Source organism: Chlorocebus sabaeus, chromosome 3 (assembly GCF_047675955.1).
Source record: "Chlorocebus sabaeus isolate Y175 chromosome 3, mChlSab1.0.hap1, whole genome shotgun sequence".
NCBI classification, from domain to species: Eukaryota; Metazoa; Chordata; class Mammalia; order Primates; family Cercopithecidae; genus Chlorocebus; species Chlorocebus sabaeus.
In genome coordinates this window covers 9,636,978-9,657,248 of record NC_132906.1, presented here as the reverse complement: position 1 = coordinate 9,657,248, position 20,271 = coordinate 9,636,978, and the positions used below count along the sequence as shown (strand labels likewise).

The 20,271-nt window shown below is 39.3% G+C and overlaps 1 protein-coding gene across 2 annotated transcripts in view; it reads right to left on the bottom strand.

The window, feature by feature from the left end:
- Positions 1–20,271, bottom strand: part of USPL1 (ubiquitin specific peptidase like 1) — a 41,906-nt gene that overhangs the window by 10,099 nt on the left and 11,536 nt on the right. For both annotated transcript variants that reach the window (XM_007960058.3, XM_007960059.3), the window contains 4 exons: positions 18,107–18,746; positions 11,863–11,976; positions 7,106–7,235; positions 2,465–2,590 (listed from right to left, as the gene is read on the bottom strand). In XM_007960058.3, coding sequence (XP_007958249.2) covers positions 2,465–2,590; positions 7,106–7,235; positions 11,863–11,976; positions 18,107–18,746 — 1,010 coding nt within the window. The remainder of the gene's footprint in view (positions 1–2,464; positions 2,591–7,105; positions 7,236–11,862; positions 11,977–18,106; positions 18,747–20,271) is intronic.

The window sequence follows — 20,271 nt, the reverse complement described above, 5'->3', positions numbered from 1 at the left end:
TTATCTATCAATGGACTCTTTTCCCAGTGGGGAGACATTAGAGAAGTGGCTTATCTGAGATAAAGTGTCCAAGGAACTTAATTAGTTTTTAGAATCCTGTATGTTTTAATTACATATGATACCATGACAAACCCAATCACTTTTAGGTTATCCCTAAAAACTGTATTAAATTTGTTTCTAAATTCGATTAGATACAAACAAATCAAGTTATACAAATTTCAAAATAAAAAAAAACACAAAGGACTTATATAAAGACCTTGTTATTTAAAATTTAAGTTAAACTTCATATACTAGTTCAATTTACTTTTGAAGAAAACAGAAAATGTCCACATTATAAATTCTACCCATAAATTGGCCCACTGGAACTCAAAACACATTTTCGATTAAAAAACTGTTTCACCTAATGAATCCATTTCCAGATCAGAATGTGAATCTTTAAGGAAAGCAACTTTTTGGATAGTTAAAAAATACATATGCTGCAAGGCAACCAATTAACAGATTAAACAAAACAATGGTACGAGTCTATGTTCAGTGCTGGGGCATGGGAAAAAGCAGGTATGAACAGCTAGATGAAATCATATACACCAAGCAGCCTAAAGCAGGCCCATGGTCCAGGGCAGGATGGCAGACCCCATGCTCTGCTGCTCTTCCCCTCACCTCATCATCAATATTTACATCTCAAAACTGACACCTGGCAGCCAAGGCAGATTACAGACTTCTGTAATCTTCAGACACATACAGACACCTCCTCTTCCTTCCCACTTTGCCCTCCTACACAAATGCTATCAAATAATAGTGAGGGGCAAAAAAGACATAAGTCGAAAAGGGCAAAGAAAGGAAAATAAGCAAATAAGAAGTCAATAAATATTTAGAGGACAGAAAGCAAACAGAGAAGTGGCACCTTACCCAGCGGAATGCACAAAGTGAAGACACGAGTACTGCGGAGTGCGTATGCTGATGACAAAGAAGAGCTTATTTTTCCCAGAGAACCCCTAAAAGGCTGGATATTTATGGGCAACAGATGTGGTAGAATGTGGGGATGAGGCCTTGCGCTAAAAACTAGGATAGTGACTGGAAGTATGTACATAATAAAGAGCACCCTATCCCCAGGCCCAGAGAGGAACCAGCACAGACTGCAGCAAAGAGTGAAAGGTGACAGGAAAGAATTTCCAGGAAAAAAAGGGGAGGGGAACAGGGGTAAAAAACTGTGAAGCATCTGAGTATTGGAAATTTATTAATAAGTCTTTAAAGTACTTGGCAAAAACTCAGTACATAATAAAACAAACGAAAATAAGGCAAATAATTCCCAGAAAAACAAAGAATTGTAAAAGTGAAACCTAACTATGTCTACTGCTTGGCTGAAGAGGGAATAACATACGTATATTAATAACAATGCAAACACCGAGTACTGACTTAGCCACATACACAGTTGCATTGGAAGGACAGCAAAAGGCTAAACAGAGATGGGGCCCAGGTATTGGTGTGAGAACCCTAGTCTCAACTACTATAAAAGGAGAACAGACTGCATTATGGTAGAATAGGCACATCAATTTGAAATGTCAAAGTAACTACTACCTTAATTTGAAGGTTTAAAGTAGATACCTGGGGGAGGGGACAGGGGACTACCGCCCTTTTTACCTTCTGAGCCTGTGAGCACTAATGAACTGAGAATTTATTACTTCAATGAGAATAAACCTTTAGGAAAGATTCTGAGGGGTTTCTGGCACATTCAAGGGCATAAAGGTTAATGTTCCTGGTTCTTTATTACATCAAATTAGAGCTCAAAACATTTCCTTAATGTACAATTAGACTGAAAATGAAGAGTAAAGAGGTTGTGTACATGTGTGAGTGCATTAATGAGAGAGAAGCAAACTGCCTGAGATGGAACTGACCTGTGAGTTTAAAGAGAGATGGTGCTCTGGTAACACTGGAAAAGGTAATGCTGACCAACCTCCCCAACTGAGGACAAACAGCAAAGCTGGCAAAATATAATGAAAACATATCTGCCCAAGGCCACCAGATAGCTTACAAGATGATGAGGAATTAGCGTGCTGAGATCTAGGAGAAGATGGAAATTCAGAAAGATGAGCCTGTGGCTCATCTTTGAATCATCTTAGTTCTTGAAATCTGATTAAAGAAAACCCAGAATTCTAGAAACTCCATACACTTGGCAGAGGAGAGAAAAACTGAAGCTTGATATCCTTAAAGGGAGAAAAAAGGCAAAAAGAAGGAAAGACACTAGGAGAGTGGGGCCAGAGAGTCAGCCTACGGTGGCTCTTCGGTGGCTTCACCTGTGACAGTGGGCTCACTGGCCAGACAGGGCGAGGCAGTTGGCAGCCCAGAAGCATATGTTAACTCAGATTTCACAAAGGTAGACTGTTGTCACCATTTTCAATCCTACAAAAAGAAAAATGTAAATCCACCTTCATTTTGTACTAAAAATTATAAGACAATTTTAACTCACTTTTCCAATACCATTTTTCTTATTTGTGATTTACTGTTGCAATTGTTACATGGACCAAAATGGGCAGCATTAAGTGGGTGCCACTCAGGGATGACATTTGTAAAGGTGACCAGACTCTTCATATGCCTATAAAAAAATGACATAATAAATTCATTAATGTTAAATGCATTTACATTAATTTAAACCAATGTCTAAAAGTATTCCACCCGTTTTTCGTGATTCATACTTTCTTAATTCCCCAAATCATGTTAATATGGCAATGTTCCTCCCTACTACCCCTAGTAAAGAAGCTCTGTGAAGATGCTCCATGTTAATTTCCCATAGCTTTCAACTATGAGATGAAGCAAGAAAAAAAGACAGGGTTCCTCAACACCACCACTGACATTTTTCACCAGAGTGTCTTTGCTGTGAAGCACTGTCCTGTGCACTGCAGGAGGTTAAGCATCATCCCTGGCCTCTACTCACCAGATGCCAGTAACAGCATCCAGTTGTCTCCAGACGTTGCCAAATGTGCTGAGGGGGACAAAATAGCCCTTAGTTAAGAACCACTGTTCTAAGGTTGTCAAATTTATTAGAGCTCACCCCTTACTCAAGTAACTCAAACTGGCTAGTCATTACAGACAACCAAAAATGAAAAGGGGTGTTTTCAAACATAAAATCAGGAATACGTACAACTTAACTTTTTTTAATCCTTTAAAAAAAAAAAAAAAAAGGCACTGTGAACAAATTTTGTTTTCATAGGTTATACAAGTTCTAAATTTGCACTTTAGTCTGAATACGTGAAAGCAATGCCATCTAAAAAGATGCTGATGAGTTGATGGGTGCAGCACACCAACATGGCACATGTATACATATGTAACAAATCTGCACGTTGTGCACATGTACCCTAGAACTTAAAGTATAAAAAAAAAAAAAGATGACCTTTAAAGATGTACACTAAACCTCAGCTGCATCCCCTTTAATACAAATACTTGTAATTTAAAGAGCAGTTACATATTACTTAAGAGATACAAGCTTCCTTTCTAAACAACAGCAAATACTGAAAAATCCTGAGAGAAAGCAGTCTGTTAAAAACAGATCAGTACTCAGGGAAGTTAACATTTTAAAAGCAAAGCAACATAAAGATATTAACAAATGCACTGACTATATTTCTGCTAAATTCTTAAATTTTCAAAGACAATTGTTATGTAAAGGCTCCTATGTTTTTATAAAAAGGAGATTGTCTCAGCAATAAGTGTTAATTCTCCGTAAGACATCTGACGTTTCCGAACACTTCCTATGCAAGGAAGGCATGGCACTGGACACTCATCCTCCAAACAACTCTCAGAGGCAGGTGCCATTCTCATCCCCATTTTACAGATGGGGAAGGCGACACATAGAGTGCACTGATAAATAACAGACCTGAGCTCTGCCTCTGAAGACCGTTTTTAACTGCCTTTGGGTTACACTTTACAAGTTGAATAAAAAGCCCTTACGCTGGCACTAAAAACATCTTCACAAAAACAGAGGAATTTGCTGGATAGTTCTCCTTCAGATTAAGTGGAAGTAAGTTTTAAGTGATGACATATTAAAACATATTTAAGAAAATGTCACTTCATTTTAGCTTTCCCCCTATAACTACTTTCATTTTTAGAACAAAGTAAGATTATTTTTAAAAAACAAAAAAGCGGCCGGGCGTGGTGGCTCAAGCCTGTAATCCCAGCACTTTGGGAGGATGAGACGGGCGAATCACTGGGTCAGGAGATCGAGACCATCCTGGCTAACATGGTGAAACCCCGTCTCTACTAAAAAATACAAAAAACTAGCCAGGTGAGGTGGCGGGCGCCTGTAATCCCAGCTACTCGGGAGGCTGAGGCAGGAGAATGGCGTAAACCCAGGAGGCGGAGCTTGCAGTGAGCTGAGATCTGGCCACTGCACTCCCGCCTGGACGACAGAGCCAGACTCCGTCTCAAAAAAAAAAAAAAAAAGCAAACCAAAGCGACTAGTGGCTTCCCTCCCTTGAGCTCTCACAGTTTGTGCTATCTATCCCTAAACTGCATTTAACATCTTGCATTCAAAGTTAACATTAAGCAGCCCAAAGATCAGATGAATTATGAATTCTCTGGACCTCTATTATGTGTTCATGAATTATCTCACTACCTAATTAGTAAATTTGGCAAAGATACACTATTTTCAGTGCCTGAGTTCCTAGCACACAGAACATACTCAACCAAAAACTGTCAAACAACTAAGATATGGATTCCAGAAGAGCTACAATTAAGCTGATTTTAATCAGCAAGCTTACTTATTTTATTTAAAACCCAGGTAGTGATTAAGGAGTATAGCACAGTGAGCAAGAAAGTCTTAGAGGCCAGAAAAGCCTAAGTGTGTCTCCTGACTCTGCCACTTACAGTGTGTCATCTTGGGAATCAATCTAACCCCTTTCAAGCTGTCATATCCATAACTGCCAAATGAGGACACTAGGATCTTCCTCACTGAGTTACTGTGAGGAGAAAACCAGGTAATTTATATAAATCAATGATAGAAGACTGGAAACAGATGTGTTCTCATACTCACTTGCTTACACTAAATTATTTATGTCCTAGGTATGAATAAAACGTTAATACCCTGTTCTAGTGGGGGTTTGGGGGACTATTACAAAAGCTTACTTAACAAAAAGCTTACTATGAAAATGTATCTGACGCAATTTTTACATCAGAGTAAAACAGGCCCTTTGGAGAGGGGACACGGATTTTTCTGCAGAGCAGCCATGATATATCTTTGTTCCATGGCTTCTAACACGATCAAACGATTTCCCTGTATCACCACCATGCCAGTATCACTCTGTTGCCTACCAGCTGCCATCTCCACACATTCATCTATCTCAGGATGCATAAAGGGACCAAATCCTTGTGATATTCCTTGGATATGTCGGCCAACAGTTATTTTCAAGATCACTTCTTGTCTATAATTTTTTCCAACTCAGGGGGGTTAGCTTTGCTCATGGTGTCTACCCCGTGGCCTCCCTTACCCTGTTCTAGTAGATCTAACCAGTTAAAAACAAACACACACTTTGTTGCCTGCATTCCCTGGAGCATCCTCCCAGACTGAACTCTCCTTGACTACTCCTTAAATACCTAAAAAATATTTCATATTTAGATAACGAATATCTAAGTAATTTTTTTTTTCTTTTTTTTTTCAGACAGAGTGAAGCTCTTGCTGCCCAGGCTGGAGTACAGTGGCGTGATCTCAGCTCACTGCAACCTCCACCTTTGGGTTTCAAGTTATTCTCCTGCCTCAGCCTCCCAAGTAGCTGGCGCTACAGGCGTCCGCCACCATGCCCGGCTAATTTTTGTATTTTTAGTAGAGACGGGGTTTCACCATGTTGGCCAGGTTGGTCTCAAATTCCTGACCTCATGATCCAACTGCCTCGGCCTCTCAAAGTGCCAGGATTACAGACGTGAGCCACCATGCCCAGCCTTCAAAAGTAATATTTTTATATCACATTTTACTTTAGTAACTTAAAGAGACTTCAAGTTTTTTAACTTAAGCAGTTAAATTAAAGAAAAGTGTGGCTGGGCATGGTGGCTCACACCTGTAATCCTAGTAATTTGGGAGGCCGAGGCAGCTGGATCACTTGAGGTCAGGAGTTTAAGACCAGCCTGGGCAACATGGTGAAACCCTGTCTCTACTAAAAATACAAAAATTAGCCAGGCGTGGTGGCACACACCTGTAATCCCAGCTACTCAGGAAGCTGAGGAAGGAGAATTGCTTGAACCCAGGAGGTGGAGGCTGCAGTGAGCCAAGATTGCACTGCTGCACTCCAGCCTGCACAACGGGAGTGAGACTCCATCTCAAAAAAAAAAAAAACAGTGGAAAAGAGTTATTTCTATTGTAATAATTTGAATATATAACCAATTGAGCCAGTTTGGTCATCTTCAATACCTTGCCTCCCTGACTCCTCTTCTAAAACCTATTCCTCTCCTTACGTGGTAGGTACAGGTTGAATATCTCTTATCTGAAATGTATGGGACCAGAAGTGTCTCCAAGATAAAGAGATAACCTGGAGATGGTACCTGGGCCTAAACATGAAATTCATTATGTTTCATATACACCTTATGCAAAGCCTGAAGGTAACAGGTGCATCAATCATGGCCTTTCTAATACGCCGCTGAGAGGCATTAGGAAAAGTAGAAAGTATGGCTGAGACAGTTCATGTGTAAGGCTTCTGGAGGTGGTTGGTCTTTCACAGGACTATGGGAAGAAATGAGGAAGCTTGCATTACCTCTGAGAATTGCTGCTAGCCTCCAAGAGTCTAAAACCAGTGTCTATAATGTTAGAAACCTAAAGTAAACAAGCAAAACCCCTCATCTCTAATAGAGGAATAAACAAAAATGCCTATAGTTTCAAGGCATTCTGAGAGGTATTCTTACTCAGCAAGGACTCTGGAGAAGGGAGGTGTACTATTCCTCTCATCGTCCCTATTTCCCACTGAAGAACTCCTTAAGAAATCTCCTACTACCAGTCTATCAAACCATGAGGTTTTGACCCTTCCAGTTTAAAGAAGCAAGCAAACTGCAGTGTCTGGTGCTCAAATTGTTTTCTTAACCTCAGTGGTGGAGAAACTAGAAGGACTCATTTTAAAAAACAAAAGAAACTAACCTGTTTTGATATTGGTGTCCACACTGCGAACATTCAAAGTCCCAAGAAAAAGAATATAGGAAGAGCTTCTCAATGTGGGGTTCTAGTTTTAAGAGCAGGGGAAATGCAAACACAGGGCTTTCCATATCACCTTCAAAAAGAAAAGGAAAAATTACTGCTCATAATCAATAATGGCAAAAATTAAACCAAAATTGTGAACTACTGTCTTTTCTTACTATATTTACAGCATGAATATGTGTTAATACAGTATGACAGAATAAGTCACCCAGAGCTGGGAGAGGGGAAGTTTATAAAGCATTTCTCTAAAAATGTCCATCATAAATATTTAATTAACACTTTGATCTCTTTCCTTTTCCTTGGCAGACATTTATGAAAATGTCTTAAGACCAAAAAAAAACACAAAAAAGACCCATACTGTCTTCCATCTTTCTAGATTTCTCAGGAAAAAAAAAAAGATCTCGGAACTATAATAGCCTTAGAGTATATTAAAACAAAAATTGATGAGGTGTGGTGGCTCACACCTTGTAATCCCAGCACACTGGGAGGCCAAGGCAGGAGGACTGCTTACGTAACCTCCGAGAATTGCTGCCAGCCTCTGGAACCTAAAACCAGTTTCTATGACGTTCGAGACCAGCTTGGCCAATATAGCGAGCCACTGTCTCTACCAAAAATAAAATGAAATAAATTAGCTGAGAGTGGTGCCACACACCTGTAGTCCAAGCTACTCAGGAGGCTAAGGTAGGAGGCTCATTTGAACCCAGGAATTTGAGGCAGCAGTGAGCTATGATCATGCCGCTGCATACCAGCCTGAGTGACAGTGACACCCATCTCTAAAAAAAAAAAAGAAAAAAAATTATGGAAATGGTTTGCCACAGATGTTAAAAAAATGTAACCAGTGAAACACTGTAGAAACACATCAGAATTGGCCATTTCTAATCTGATTATCTTGTTTCACCTGTGGAAAGGGCGTGGCCACACAATGGTTAAATGACCAGCCTCAACTCTTTGGACCCTTCATCTACCGCTTTCCTAACTTTTCAGTCTAATCCTTTCCTTTAACAACTTTACGATTGAAGATTTGAATCTTGTCACTGAAAATAACTGAACAGTGAATGCTGGCTTTCAGCTTTGAGACTGGAAAGTAAGCTAAGTAGCAGAATCTACATGCTTCTCTTACATTCTTTTCCAATTGGTTTCTCTCCTTTCTATTCTCAGAGGAGCTCAGATGCTCCCTTACTGATTTGGCCCAAGAGACTGAGTCCTTCTATGCCTTCCCTAACCTGGACAGAGCCTCACTTCCACGGTCCAGTTCTCCCCCTAGCCTGGAACTACAGTTGCCTGGAACAGTCACCTTGGCAGGACCACAGGGCAGACAGTAGGTGTTATTACCTAAATAATAACAACCATGTGGGGTTTCTAAAAATTACTGGTTTCCTGAGCCCCATCCCTGAGATTCTAATTCAAATGTCCCTATGATTGGTATTTACTTTTAAATTCCCTTGGTGCTTTTCAATGCACAGTTGAGGTTAAAAATGGTAGATGTGTCTACTGGGAAAAGTACTAAAGAAGCAATTAACAACTTGCCCCCTAAATATTCTCCTGGTTCTGAGAACTGCACCCACTCTCAAGAGGTGGGACACCAGCCTGCATATTTCTAGGGAATGGCTCTGCCCTACAGTAACGTACCCAGTGGTAGATTCCTAAATCAGACCATCAGATTCTCTCTCCCAAGAAGATGACCATCCAAGGTAATCAAACAGTGTTATACTTCCTTATGATGTACGTATTTCTACATGGTAGATGAGTACAATACAAGCAAGTTATACCCTAACCCTAAGCATATTCTATAAATATCGGTAGTTACAAAGGCTATTTTAGTCACCTTTGTGGGACAGTCTCACTGCTACTTTTGAACAAACACATAAAAAAAGTTTGTATTTTTTATTTACTTATTATTTTTTGAGACAGAGTTTCGCACTTGTTGCCCAGGCTGGAGTGCAGTGGCGCAATCTCGGCTCACCGCAACCACTGCCTCCTGGGTTCAAGCAATTCTCCTGCCTCAGCCTCCCCAAGTAGCTGGGATTACAGGCTCCTACACCACGCCTAGCTAATTTTTTGTATTTTTAGTAGAGACAGGGTTTCACCATGTTGGTCACGCTGATCTTGAACTCCTGACCTCAGGTGATCCACCTGCCTCCGCCTCCCAAAGTGCTGGGAATACAGGTGGTGAGCCACCGGGCCCAGCCATAAAATAAGTTTTAAAAAGTTTTTTTTTAAGTAGAAATACAAATAAATCCTCCCAGAAATGAAAATATGCAACACCATATGCATAAACAGTACGTCATATAGCACAATTTTGTAATTCATTACCAGCCTTTAAATCCGCATTCTGTTGTAAGTAAATATTAATTGAAAAAGCAAACAATTTACATTTCATAATCACAATATAAAATCTTCAGGTCTAAAATACATAAAGTTCTCCGTGAATTAAAATATCATGAAAGAGCTCAAAACACATGGTTAAATAAGTTATATTTAATTAGTAAGATCTTCAGCTAAAATATAGCACCTATCCTTGAATGGGCAGTAAAACAAGAGAGGAATCCTCCTGCATTGAAAGAGCTGTATGCTTGCCCAATTATTATGATTACACAAAATAATAATTTAAAAATTCCTTCTGTTACATAGAAAACCAGGCCCACGGCGGAGGTGGAGCAAAAGATGTAACTTCGTTCCAAAAATAATTATCTGGGATAAGAAGGGTAGTGATTCAGGCTGGGGGAGAAACCATTCTTTAATTCAACTGGGAACTGAAGTAGGGACTCTAGAAGGGAAATGGTACCTGCTAAATGCACCACAAAAGCCCCTCCATCTAAACTCTAGGATCTTATGGAAAAGGCTTCTTCGAAATGAGTATTCGCTCAACAGATCAGTGGCTGGGGGTGATGAACCTGGTTAACCACAAGGAGCCTGGTGAAAAGTTTTAGAGTGACAGAGTCCTACATCTTGACTGTAGTGAGAGTTACAGAGCTGTACACGCTTAAAAAGGGTCTCACTATATGTAAATTATACTTTGATATAAAGAAAAAAGAATATTCATTCCATCTCAGAGTCTATCTGATGCATAAATTAGAACAGTTCTTTAGGCCTAGAGAAGGAAATGTCAGAAATCTGGCATATGAAAAATCAGATTTTTATAAGACCAGAATAAATATATATGTATAAATCCATAAAAACAAAGCAGATATACAACAATTACATATCAATTTTAATAAAATGTAGGAAAAAAGTGAAAATTAGGGGACAGAAGCATGAGTCAAAGAAATACGTCAAAAGCTGTCCAGCATGTACAAAAGACGCCATGCTTCCAGATATATTATAAAATATCTATATCTATATCTATTTTTTTTTTTTTTGAGACAGAGTCTCACTCTGACTCCAGGCTGGAGTGCAGTGACGCGATCTCGGCTCACTGAAACCTGTCTCCCAGGTTCAAGTGATTCTCCTGCCTCAGCCTCCTGAGTAGCTGGGACTACAGGCATGTGCCACCACACCCAGCTAATTTTTGTATTTTTAGTAGAGACCGGATTTCACCATGTTGGCCAGGATGGTCTCGATCTCTTGACCTTGTGATCCACCTGCCTCGGCCTCCCAAAGTGCTGGGATTACAGGCATGAGCCACCGTACCCGGCTGTATAAGTATATAAATATGTTATAAATATATTGTCAATATGTTATAAAATATCATATTTTATAATGATCTGGAAGCATGGTGTCTTTTGTACATGCTAGACAAATCAGTTGCAACAACTGATTTTATTATAAAATATAAAAATCATTTTTTAATATAAGTTAAATGTCACTCATTGAGAGAAAAACTAGAAGGCACTGATATTTTACATAATATGGGTAATTACTAAGAGGGAGTATCGTACTCTGCTACTCTAACATTAATAGAAGAATTAATACAAGGATAAAAGGAAAATAAAACAAAAAGCCCTTTCAAAACAAAAACAAACAAAAAAACCCACAGCTCCTTTTTGTAATACTAAAAAAATTTAGAAAGGTTTGGTCAGACACTCTAACTCACTTGCTGCACACCACTCCCACAGGCCAAAAACCAAGTCACAGAGAACAAAGAGGTCCCATCCTTGTGCCCTTTCTAAAGGCGAGGAAGCTTTCTCAAAATGCCATCAGCATATTTCTCTTAATATCCACTGGCCAAAACCGTACCACATGTCCATTCCTAAAGCAATCACTGGTAGGGAAATAGAATTACTATGGTTGGTTTAGATGAGATTCTAAACCCTGTGTACATGTAACAATCATGTGGGGTTTCTAAAAATTACTGATTTCCTGAGCCCTATCCCTGAGATTCTAATTCAAATGCCCCTAGCATTGGCATTTACTTTTAAATTCCCTTGGTGCTTTTTAATGCACAACTGAGGTTAAAAATGCTAGATCTGTCTGCTAGGAAACGTACTAGAGAAGCAACTAATGATATGCCCCCTAAAATTCTCCTGGTTCTGAGAACAGCACCCACTCTCAAGAGGTGGAACACCAGCCTGTATATTTATATAGAACAGCTCTGCCCTACAGTAACGTACCCGTGGTAGATTCCTAAGTCAGACCATCAGATTCTCTCTCCCAAGAAGATGACCATCCAAGGTAATCAAACAGTGTTATACTTCCTTATGATGTACGTATTTCTACATGGTAGATGAGTATAATACAAGCAAGTTATACCAATTACTTACCTAATGTGCATCTAAGCTGCGGTTGAAGGCTAATAAAAATTTCATCTCTAACTTCATTCAGACAGGTCTCTATCTCTGCAAATATTTCTGAGGTAAGTTTTTTACAATCTCCATCTAAGAAAATACAAAGAACATTATCAATTCCTCATCGATGTATATCTTGCCACAGAAAACTGAGATGTTCCCAAGAATGAAAGCTGAGTCAGTAAGTTCTGCAAACAGAGACAAAAAGCAAAACACAAAATTTCCTTAATTCTTTCTCTGTGGTATACCATATATTCCCTTAATGTATGTTATCAGTACAATATCATTAGTACTTACTGAATGGGTAAAATCTCGGGGAAAGCCTTTCTCACCCATATAATCACAGGTCTAGCAAAATAACCTTTCAGATACTATGTCTATATCTAAAACAGCTAAAGAAGTTACCTCCTTATGTGCAATTACTTATACTGCAAATGATTTATTCATTTATTCCACTCTGCGTAACTTTTATTGAACTTAGCCAGGTCATAGGAACAGATAAATTTATAAGGAGTCTTAATAAAGTTACAATTATTTCCCAAACTAATACCTCGTATATTTCCCTTCTATGTCATTTTTGAGGGGTCTGAAGGGGTCTTCAGTGGCAACATAGTGTTTATTTGGTTCCACATCCTGCTTTGTCTACACAAATTTGCTTCATTAAAAACTCTGACCAGCCTGGGCAACAGAGTGACACCCCATCTCTTAAAAACAAAGCTGGGTATGGTGGTACACACCTGTAGTCCCAGCTACTCAGGAGGCTGAGGTAGGAGGATCGCTTGAGCCCAGGAGGGTTAGGGTTCTACAGGGTGCAGTGAGCCGTGATCTTACTACTGCGGTCCAGCCTGGGCAAGTGAGACACTCTCTCAAAACAGAAACAAAAACAAAAACAGAACAACAACAACAACAACAACAAAACTGGCTAGTTATTATACAGTGACTGAAACATAGCACTTTTGTGTGTGTGTGTGTATGTGTGTTTGTAGACAGGGTCTTGCTATGTTGCCTGGGCTGGTCATGAACTCCTGGGCTCAAGCAATCTTGCAGCCTCAACCTCCGGAGTAGCTGGGCTTACAGGCACATGCCACTACACTCAGCCGAAACATTGCTTTATTAATCATTCTCCTATTGCCAAACATTTTCGTTGTTTCTTTTTTCACTATTATAAATACTATTGTGATAAATACCTTTGGGCACATATCTATGTTTTGGATCACTTCTTTATGGTAATATTTATTATCTTCAAAATGGAATCACTGTGACAAGAAACTATCCAAGATTAGTAAGAAAATTATTTTGAATAAAAGACTCCACATGCATCTGACTCTACTTACTCTTAAGCTACAAATAGATCTTTTCACTCACATCTCTTATAAATAATTCATACAGCCTGATCGCACTCTGCTTATATACTTCCCTAATGAAAATATCTGGATTCGCCTGTAATATGAAAAAGCATTAACCAGAATTTTTGTTATTTGACCACACCAAAAAACACTTACATTGCAAAGTAATGCAGCTCAAACATATAATTAACAACCAGATTATAAAAACTAAAATTATTCTGTAAAAAATTAGTAACAGATAAAAACATTAAATGAAAGTTAATTCCAATACTGAACTGTTGCTCTTCTGCAACAAACAATGGAACTGTCACCTACTTAACACTGGGGTTCCTGTAGAGAAAGCAGAAATGGAAGAAAAGTCAAGGCAAAAATGCTTGTGAGAAACTGAATTTTAAAAATTGCAAAAAACTGTAAATGACTGACACATACAAAAAGGTTCAAAGAAAACCTACATTGAAACAAAGTATTTCTTACCTAACAAAACCATAACCTGTTGAATGTTCTAACCAAAGGTGGTTAGAAAGCACTGAGGTATTTTTTTCTACATAATGAAAATGGAATTATATATCAGTACAACCATTCTGGAAAACTGTATTCAGCAAGACCTTTAATATTCATATTTTAATATCTCTCCTAGGATACTAGTCAGTAATGAATTCAAAAGATATATGGATATTCGTCCTGTTGTTAATTCATAACAGCAAAAACTAGTAACAGCCTGAATGGTTAATAACAGGGAAACGTATAAGATCCACATAAAAGACTGTAAGACCAACTCAAAATTTTTAGCACATTAATGAATAAGAAAATACCTACAATGTCAAGCAAAGAAAGCTTGGTATGATGTCACATCTGTCCCCAAAATATATATGGCCAAGTAAGATCAGAAAAAATATGTATCAAGACACTTCAAAAGAAGCTGAATAAAAGTAAGGATTCTTGCCCTACAAGGTAGTCATAACAATAAAGTATGAGTGCTGGGTTAGACAAAGTAACCAAGAGGATAAAATTGAGAGTTAAGGAACAGCTGCACAGATACATGAAATGTTGATACATGCTAGAGGTGGCACGGCAGACCAAGTGAGAAAATAAAGTAGAGCTACAAAAACTGGCTATGCAAATGGAAAAAAAAGGATCCTTACCTCATACCACACATCAATATGAATTCCAACTGAAAGAGGAATTTCAATGTCAAAAGCAAAACTTTATAACTTTTCAGTGAAAATATAGGTGAATGATTTTCTGACCTTGGGAAGAGCAATAATTTCTTTAAAAAGCCACAAACATTACTAGCTCCAAATGGAAAGATAAAGACTTCCCTATAAATCAAAATAGCTTTGAAAAAGTAAAAACACAAGCTGCAAATTGGGAGCAGATTCAGCAAAACTATCTGACCTAACTCTAGCAACAATGACACAAGAACAAACTCATACAAATCGATTAAAACGTGACAATCCATAGAACAAATAGGGATAAGATACAAAAGGCATTTCACACAAGAGGGAACAAATATGAGCAATATATACACATAGAGCCAACAACCTTTTCAAAAATGTGGAAATGGCAAATCAAGATCACAGACCATTTTATATCACTCAAAGAGCAAAAATCTGAAGTGTGAAAATAAACCAAGGAGAATATACAGATCAGGAAGAGCCCTTATACACACTGCTAATGGGAGAACTGATTGGTACAACCACTTTGGAAAACTACTGTCATTATCTTGTAAATTTGGACACGAGAGTCTGTAATTTTCCATTCCTCTGGTATACAGAAGGGAAACTCTTACACTGTGCCTCAGAAGACTTGCCCCCAAATGGTCACAGCAGCAGCATTTACAATGGCAAAAAAAAACCCAACTGTCCACTGACAGGGAGATGAATATACTGTTATATTTACAAAATGGAAGTATTATATAGCAATGAAAACTCAATGAGCCACAACTACAAGCAGCCCTATAAATTTTTACAAGAAAAAAAGGTCCCAGAAGACCTACTGTACAACCCCCTTGTTTAAAGTTCAAAACAAACTAAACTAGGCAATACAAAGTGGCCCCTCCTCGTCCGTGGTTTTGCTTCCTACGATTTCAGTTACCTGAAGTCAACCATGGTCTGAAAATATTAAATGGAAAATTCCAGAAACAATTTATAAGCTTTAAATTTCATGGCATTCTGAGTAGCATCATGAACTCTCTTGCTGTCCTGCTGTCTTCCATTGGCAACGTGAATCTTCCCTTCGTCCAGTGTATCCAAGCTGTCTACACTCCCTGCCTGCGGTTCACTTAGTAGCCATCTTGGTGACGTGATCTATTGCCATGGTGTTGCAGTGCTCGTGTTCAAGGAACCCTTATTTGACTTAATAATGGCCCCAAAGCACAAGCATAGTGACGCTGGCAATTCAGATACGCCAAAGAGAAGCTGTAAAATGCCTCTTTAAGTGAAAAGGTCAAAGTTCTCAACTTAAAGAAAAAAATCATATGCTGAGGTTGCTGAGATCTAAGAACAAATCTCTTATCCTTGAAACTGTGAAGAAGGAAAAAGAAATTGGTGCTAATTTTGCTGTTGCATCTCAACTGCTAAACTTATGGCCGCAGTGCCTGATAAGTGTTAAGATGGAAAAAGCATTCAGTTTGTGGGTGGAAGACACAATAAGAAACAAGTGTTCCAATTGACAGCAACATGTTGAGCTACATTTACTTTACTTTTTTTTTTTTTTTTTTATTGAGACAGAGTCTCACTCTATCACCCAGGCAGGCTGGAGTGCAGTGGTGTGATCCCAGGTTCAAGTGATTGTTCAACCTCTGCCTCCCGGGTTCAAGCAATCCTCCCGCCTCAGCCTCCCAGAGTAGCTGGGACTACGGGTGTGTGCCACCACGCCCAGTCAATTTTTGTATTTTTTAGTAGAGATGGCATTTCACCATGTTGGCCAGGCTGGTCTTGAACTCTCGACCTCAGGAGATCTGCCCGCTTCAGCTTCCTAAAGTGCTGGGATTACAGGTGTGAGCCATTGCACCTGGCCCACATTTAATTTATTCTTAATTAAACTTGATCATAATTATGTAGGTATAGGGAAAAACACTATATATACAGGGTTCAGTACTATCCGTCCCCCATTATCTGAGAGGGATACCTTCCAAGACCCCACTGGATGCCTAAAACCTTAGATAGTAACTAAATCCTTTACACATTATGCTTTTTCCTATAACTACATACCTATGATCAAGTTTTATAATTAGGCATAGTAAGATTAACAACAACTAATAATAAAATAGAACAATTATAACAATACGCTGTAATGAAAGTTACATGAATGTGGTGTCTCTCTCTCTCAAAATATATTACTGTACTATACTCATCTACTTTCAGATCTTGGGTTAAATGAAACCAAGAAAAGTACAACTGTGATAAGGGGACTACTGTATACTGTTTAGATATATACATGTAAGAAAAACTGAGAAAAAATGGAATGATAAAACACACTCAGATAATGATTACTTATCGGGGGAGGTAGAGAATGGGATGAGAGGAACACACAGGTAAATGTAAATTATTTGGAATGTCTTAATTCTTCATTCGTTGGGAGGTGGGTTCATAAGTATCCTATTTGACAGAGAATAAAATGAAAAACATATCCCTTAGGTGACAAGAGATCTTAGGAGGTTGTGTGATTATGGATGATTTTTATTCACTTCTTCATTCTGCTTTTCAGTACACTTAAAACTAACCACTATTATCCTGACAGGCTAAGTAAGATACAAGCACAGTCTCACAGTTTTGAAAAAGACTGCCTAGGCCGGGCGTGGTGGCTCACGCCTGTAATCTTAGCACTTTGGGAGGCCAAGGCAGGCAGATCATGAGGTCAGGAGTTCAAGACCAGCCTGACCAACATGGTGAAACCCTGTCTCTACTAAAAATACAAAAATTAGCCAGGCCTGGTGGCGGGCGCCTACAGTCCCAGCTACTCGGGAGGTTGAGGCAGGAGAATCACTTGAACCTGGGAGGCGGAGGTTGCAGTGAGCTGAGATTATGCCATTGCACTCCAGCCTAAGCAACAGTGAGACTCCATCTCAAAAAAAAAAAAAAAAAAAAAAAAAAAATCACAACAGCAAACACTTGGAACCAACCCAAACTAACACAAGAACAGAAAACCAAACACCACATATTCTTACTCATAATTGGGAGCTAAACAATGAGAACACATGGACACAGGGAGGGGAACATCACACACTGGGGCCTGCTGGGGAGTGGAGGGGTTGGGGAAAGATAGCATTAGGAGAAACACCTAATGTAGGTGACGGGTTGATGGGTGCAACAAACCACCATGGCACATGCATACCTATGTGACAAAACTGCACGTTCTGCACATGTACCCCAGAACTTAAAAAAAAAAAAAAGGACTGACTTTGGGGCTGTCAGGATAATGTCACTGGTATTATCTCAAGCTTCGTGATACTGTTCCTGGGCTCCTTGCTCCCAGGCCTCCAGAAAACAGAAGCAATGGATGACATCTTTCCCACATGCTAGGTGACAAAACTCAACATTAATGTTTTTAAGAATTAAAGACAAATAGGCTGGAATGGTGGCTCATGCCTGTAATCCCAGTACTTTGGGAGGCCAAGGTAGGAAGGGTGCTTGAGCCCAGGAAATCGAGTCCAGCCTGGGCAAGATAGTGAGGCCCCCATCTCACTATCTTAGCTGGGTATGGTGGTGCACAAATGTAGTTCCAGCTGCTTGGGAGGCTGAGGTGAGAGGCTCATTTGAGCATGGGAAGTCAAGGCTGCAAGGAGACGTGATCACGCCACGCACTCCCAGCCTGGGTGCCAGAGTAAGACCCTGCCTCCAAATAAATAAATAAATAAAAATATTAGTACCAACCTTTAACGCCACTCAACTGATTGGTATACAGAAGTGTATTTGCTTGATTATATTTTGTAAACAACCGCCAGAATATAGATTCCTCCTTTGAGCACAGTCCAGTCACGGTGTTCTTTAACTCTTCCGAGTGCACCAAAGCTGACAGGATGCAGTCTAACCAACAGAGAGCATAAGCATTTTTCCACTGGACACATAAAGTCTGGGGAAATGATGTACATTTGCTCTCCAATGGCATTTCCGGTTTAGATGTACATCCTTCATTTTGAGGGGAAGGTCCGCCAGTTCCAGAGACATCAACTGTAGCAGGATCTTTTGTAGTAGCCATGTCAACAGTATCAGCTTCCAAAATCTCATTCCGCTCCAAGGAATCAGCTGTCCTAATTGGATTCTGTTGACTACTACTATCAGGTAAGTTTGATGAGCTTTCATCATATACTTCTCCATTATGTTTGCTGTTCAAAATTTGTTCACCATCAATAACAATATGATTTCTAGTCTTTTTGGAATTTGCTAAAAGAAATGAATCTTTATAGCTGCTTTCCAAGCTCTTCCTTTTCTGAGGCTTATGTTGAGTGTGACATTCTTCCGAATCAGGAGATATTAGGTTATTAAGTGATTTAGAGCCCAAAGGATAGATGCACTGGAAAATAAAAATAAAATGATAAAAACTACAAAAATTCAAATAACTTCATGTTTTATAGTTTTCATATGAAAAACATGTATAGAATTTTAGCATTAATTTGATGACAGGATATATTTATACACATAAATTTGAAAAAATTAGAGATAAACTACTTAATCAAAAATTTGGCCTCCAAAAGAATAATTTTTTTCAGGTTAATTCAAACAATCAAGGGTTTAATCTGAGTTATGCAAGAGTAAGCTAATAAGAAAAATATATTTTTCCTTTAATAAAAATCTAATGTTAATTTAAAATTTTTCTTTTTTTTTTTGAGACAGAGTCTCGCTCTGTCACCCAGATTGGAGTACAGTAGCCGGATCTTGACTCACTGCAAAGCTCTGCCTCCCGGGTTCATGCCATTCTCCTGCCTCAGCCTCCCGAGTAGCTGGGACTACAGGCGCCTGCCACCTCGCCCAGCTAGTTTTTTGTATTTTTTAGTAGAGACGGGGTTTCATCGTGTTAGCCAGGATGGTCTCGATCTCCTGACCTCGTGATCCGCCTGTCTCGTCCTCCCAAAGTGCTGGGATTACAGGCTTGAGCCACTGCGCCCCGCTAAAATTTTCAACAATGTAAAGAAACACTCTACAATGAATGCTACTCTTTTGGGACAGACACTATATTACACTACACGTTTTATTTTCAAATTAAAAGAGCATGGAGTAATTTCTATGTTTCCTATATTTTGAAACTGAATATGCATCTCAGAGCACTGCTGTTTTACATCTTTATTGGGTTTAGAGTTCCACTGGCTGAATGTTAATGACTTCATCCAATCTTACTGCATTAATACAATTTCAGTCAAATAACAACAATGTAAACATATCACTAAAAGAATCAATGGATCTTTCCTAAGTTTAAAAACTACCAGAATATTTTCAATAAAAGATCTGCTTTTAAAATATGTCTTATTTTTCAGGTGGGCATGGCAGTACACTCCTGTATTCCCAGCTACTTGGGAGGCTGAGGTGGGAGGATTGCTTAAGCCCAGGAGTTGGAGGCTGCAATGAGCTATGATTGCCCCACTCTATTGTTCCAGCCTGGGCAATACAGCAAGACCCTGTCTCTAAAATAGTAATAATAATAATAATAAATTAATGCCTTATTTTACACAAGTATGGTAGACTACTATCTTGATGGCCCTCCTAAGAGCTAGAGAACTACACCTCCTGGTAATTCATGCCCTCCTGCAGCCAGTCCCTGCACTGTACAGACTTGGCTTGGCCATGTGACTAGCTGTGATGGAACATTAGCACACATGATACACAGAGGCCTGATAAGCACTGGCTCAAGAGGACAAGCCCTTCTTCTGGAACACTCCTTCTTAGCCCCAGTTATCACACTGTGAGGAGCCCAGTTGGCCTCATGGAGAGAACCTCATGGAAAATAACTGAGACCCCTGGCTGACTACTTGAGCTCAACTGCCAGCCATCAGCTAGTGCCAACTGCCAGCCATGTGGACATTTCAGCTGTCCCAGCTGACATG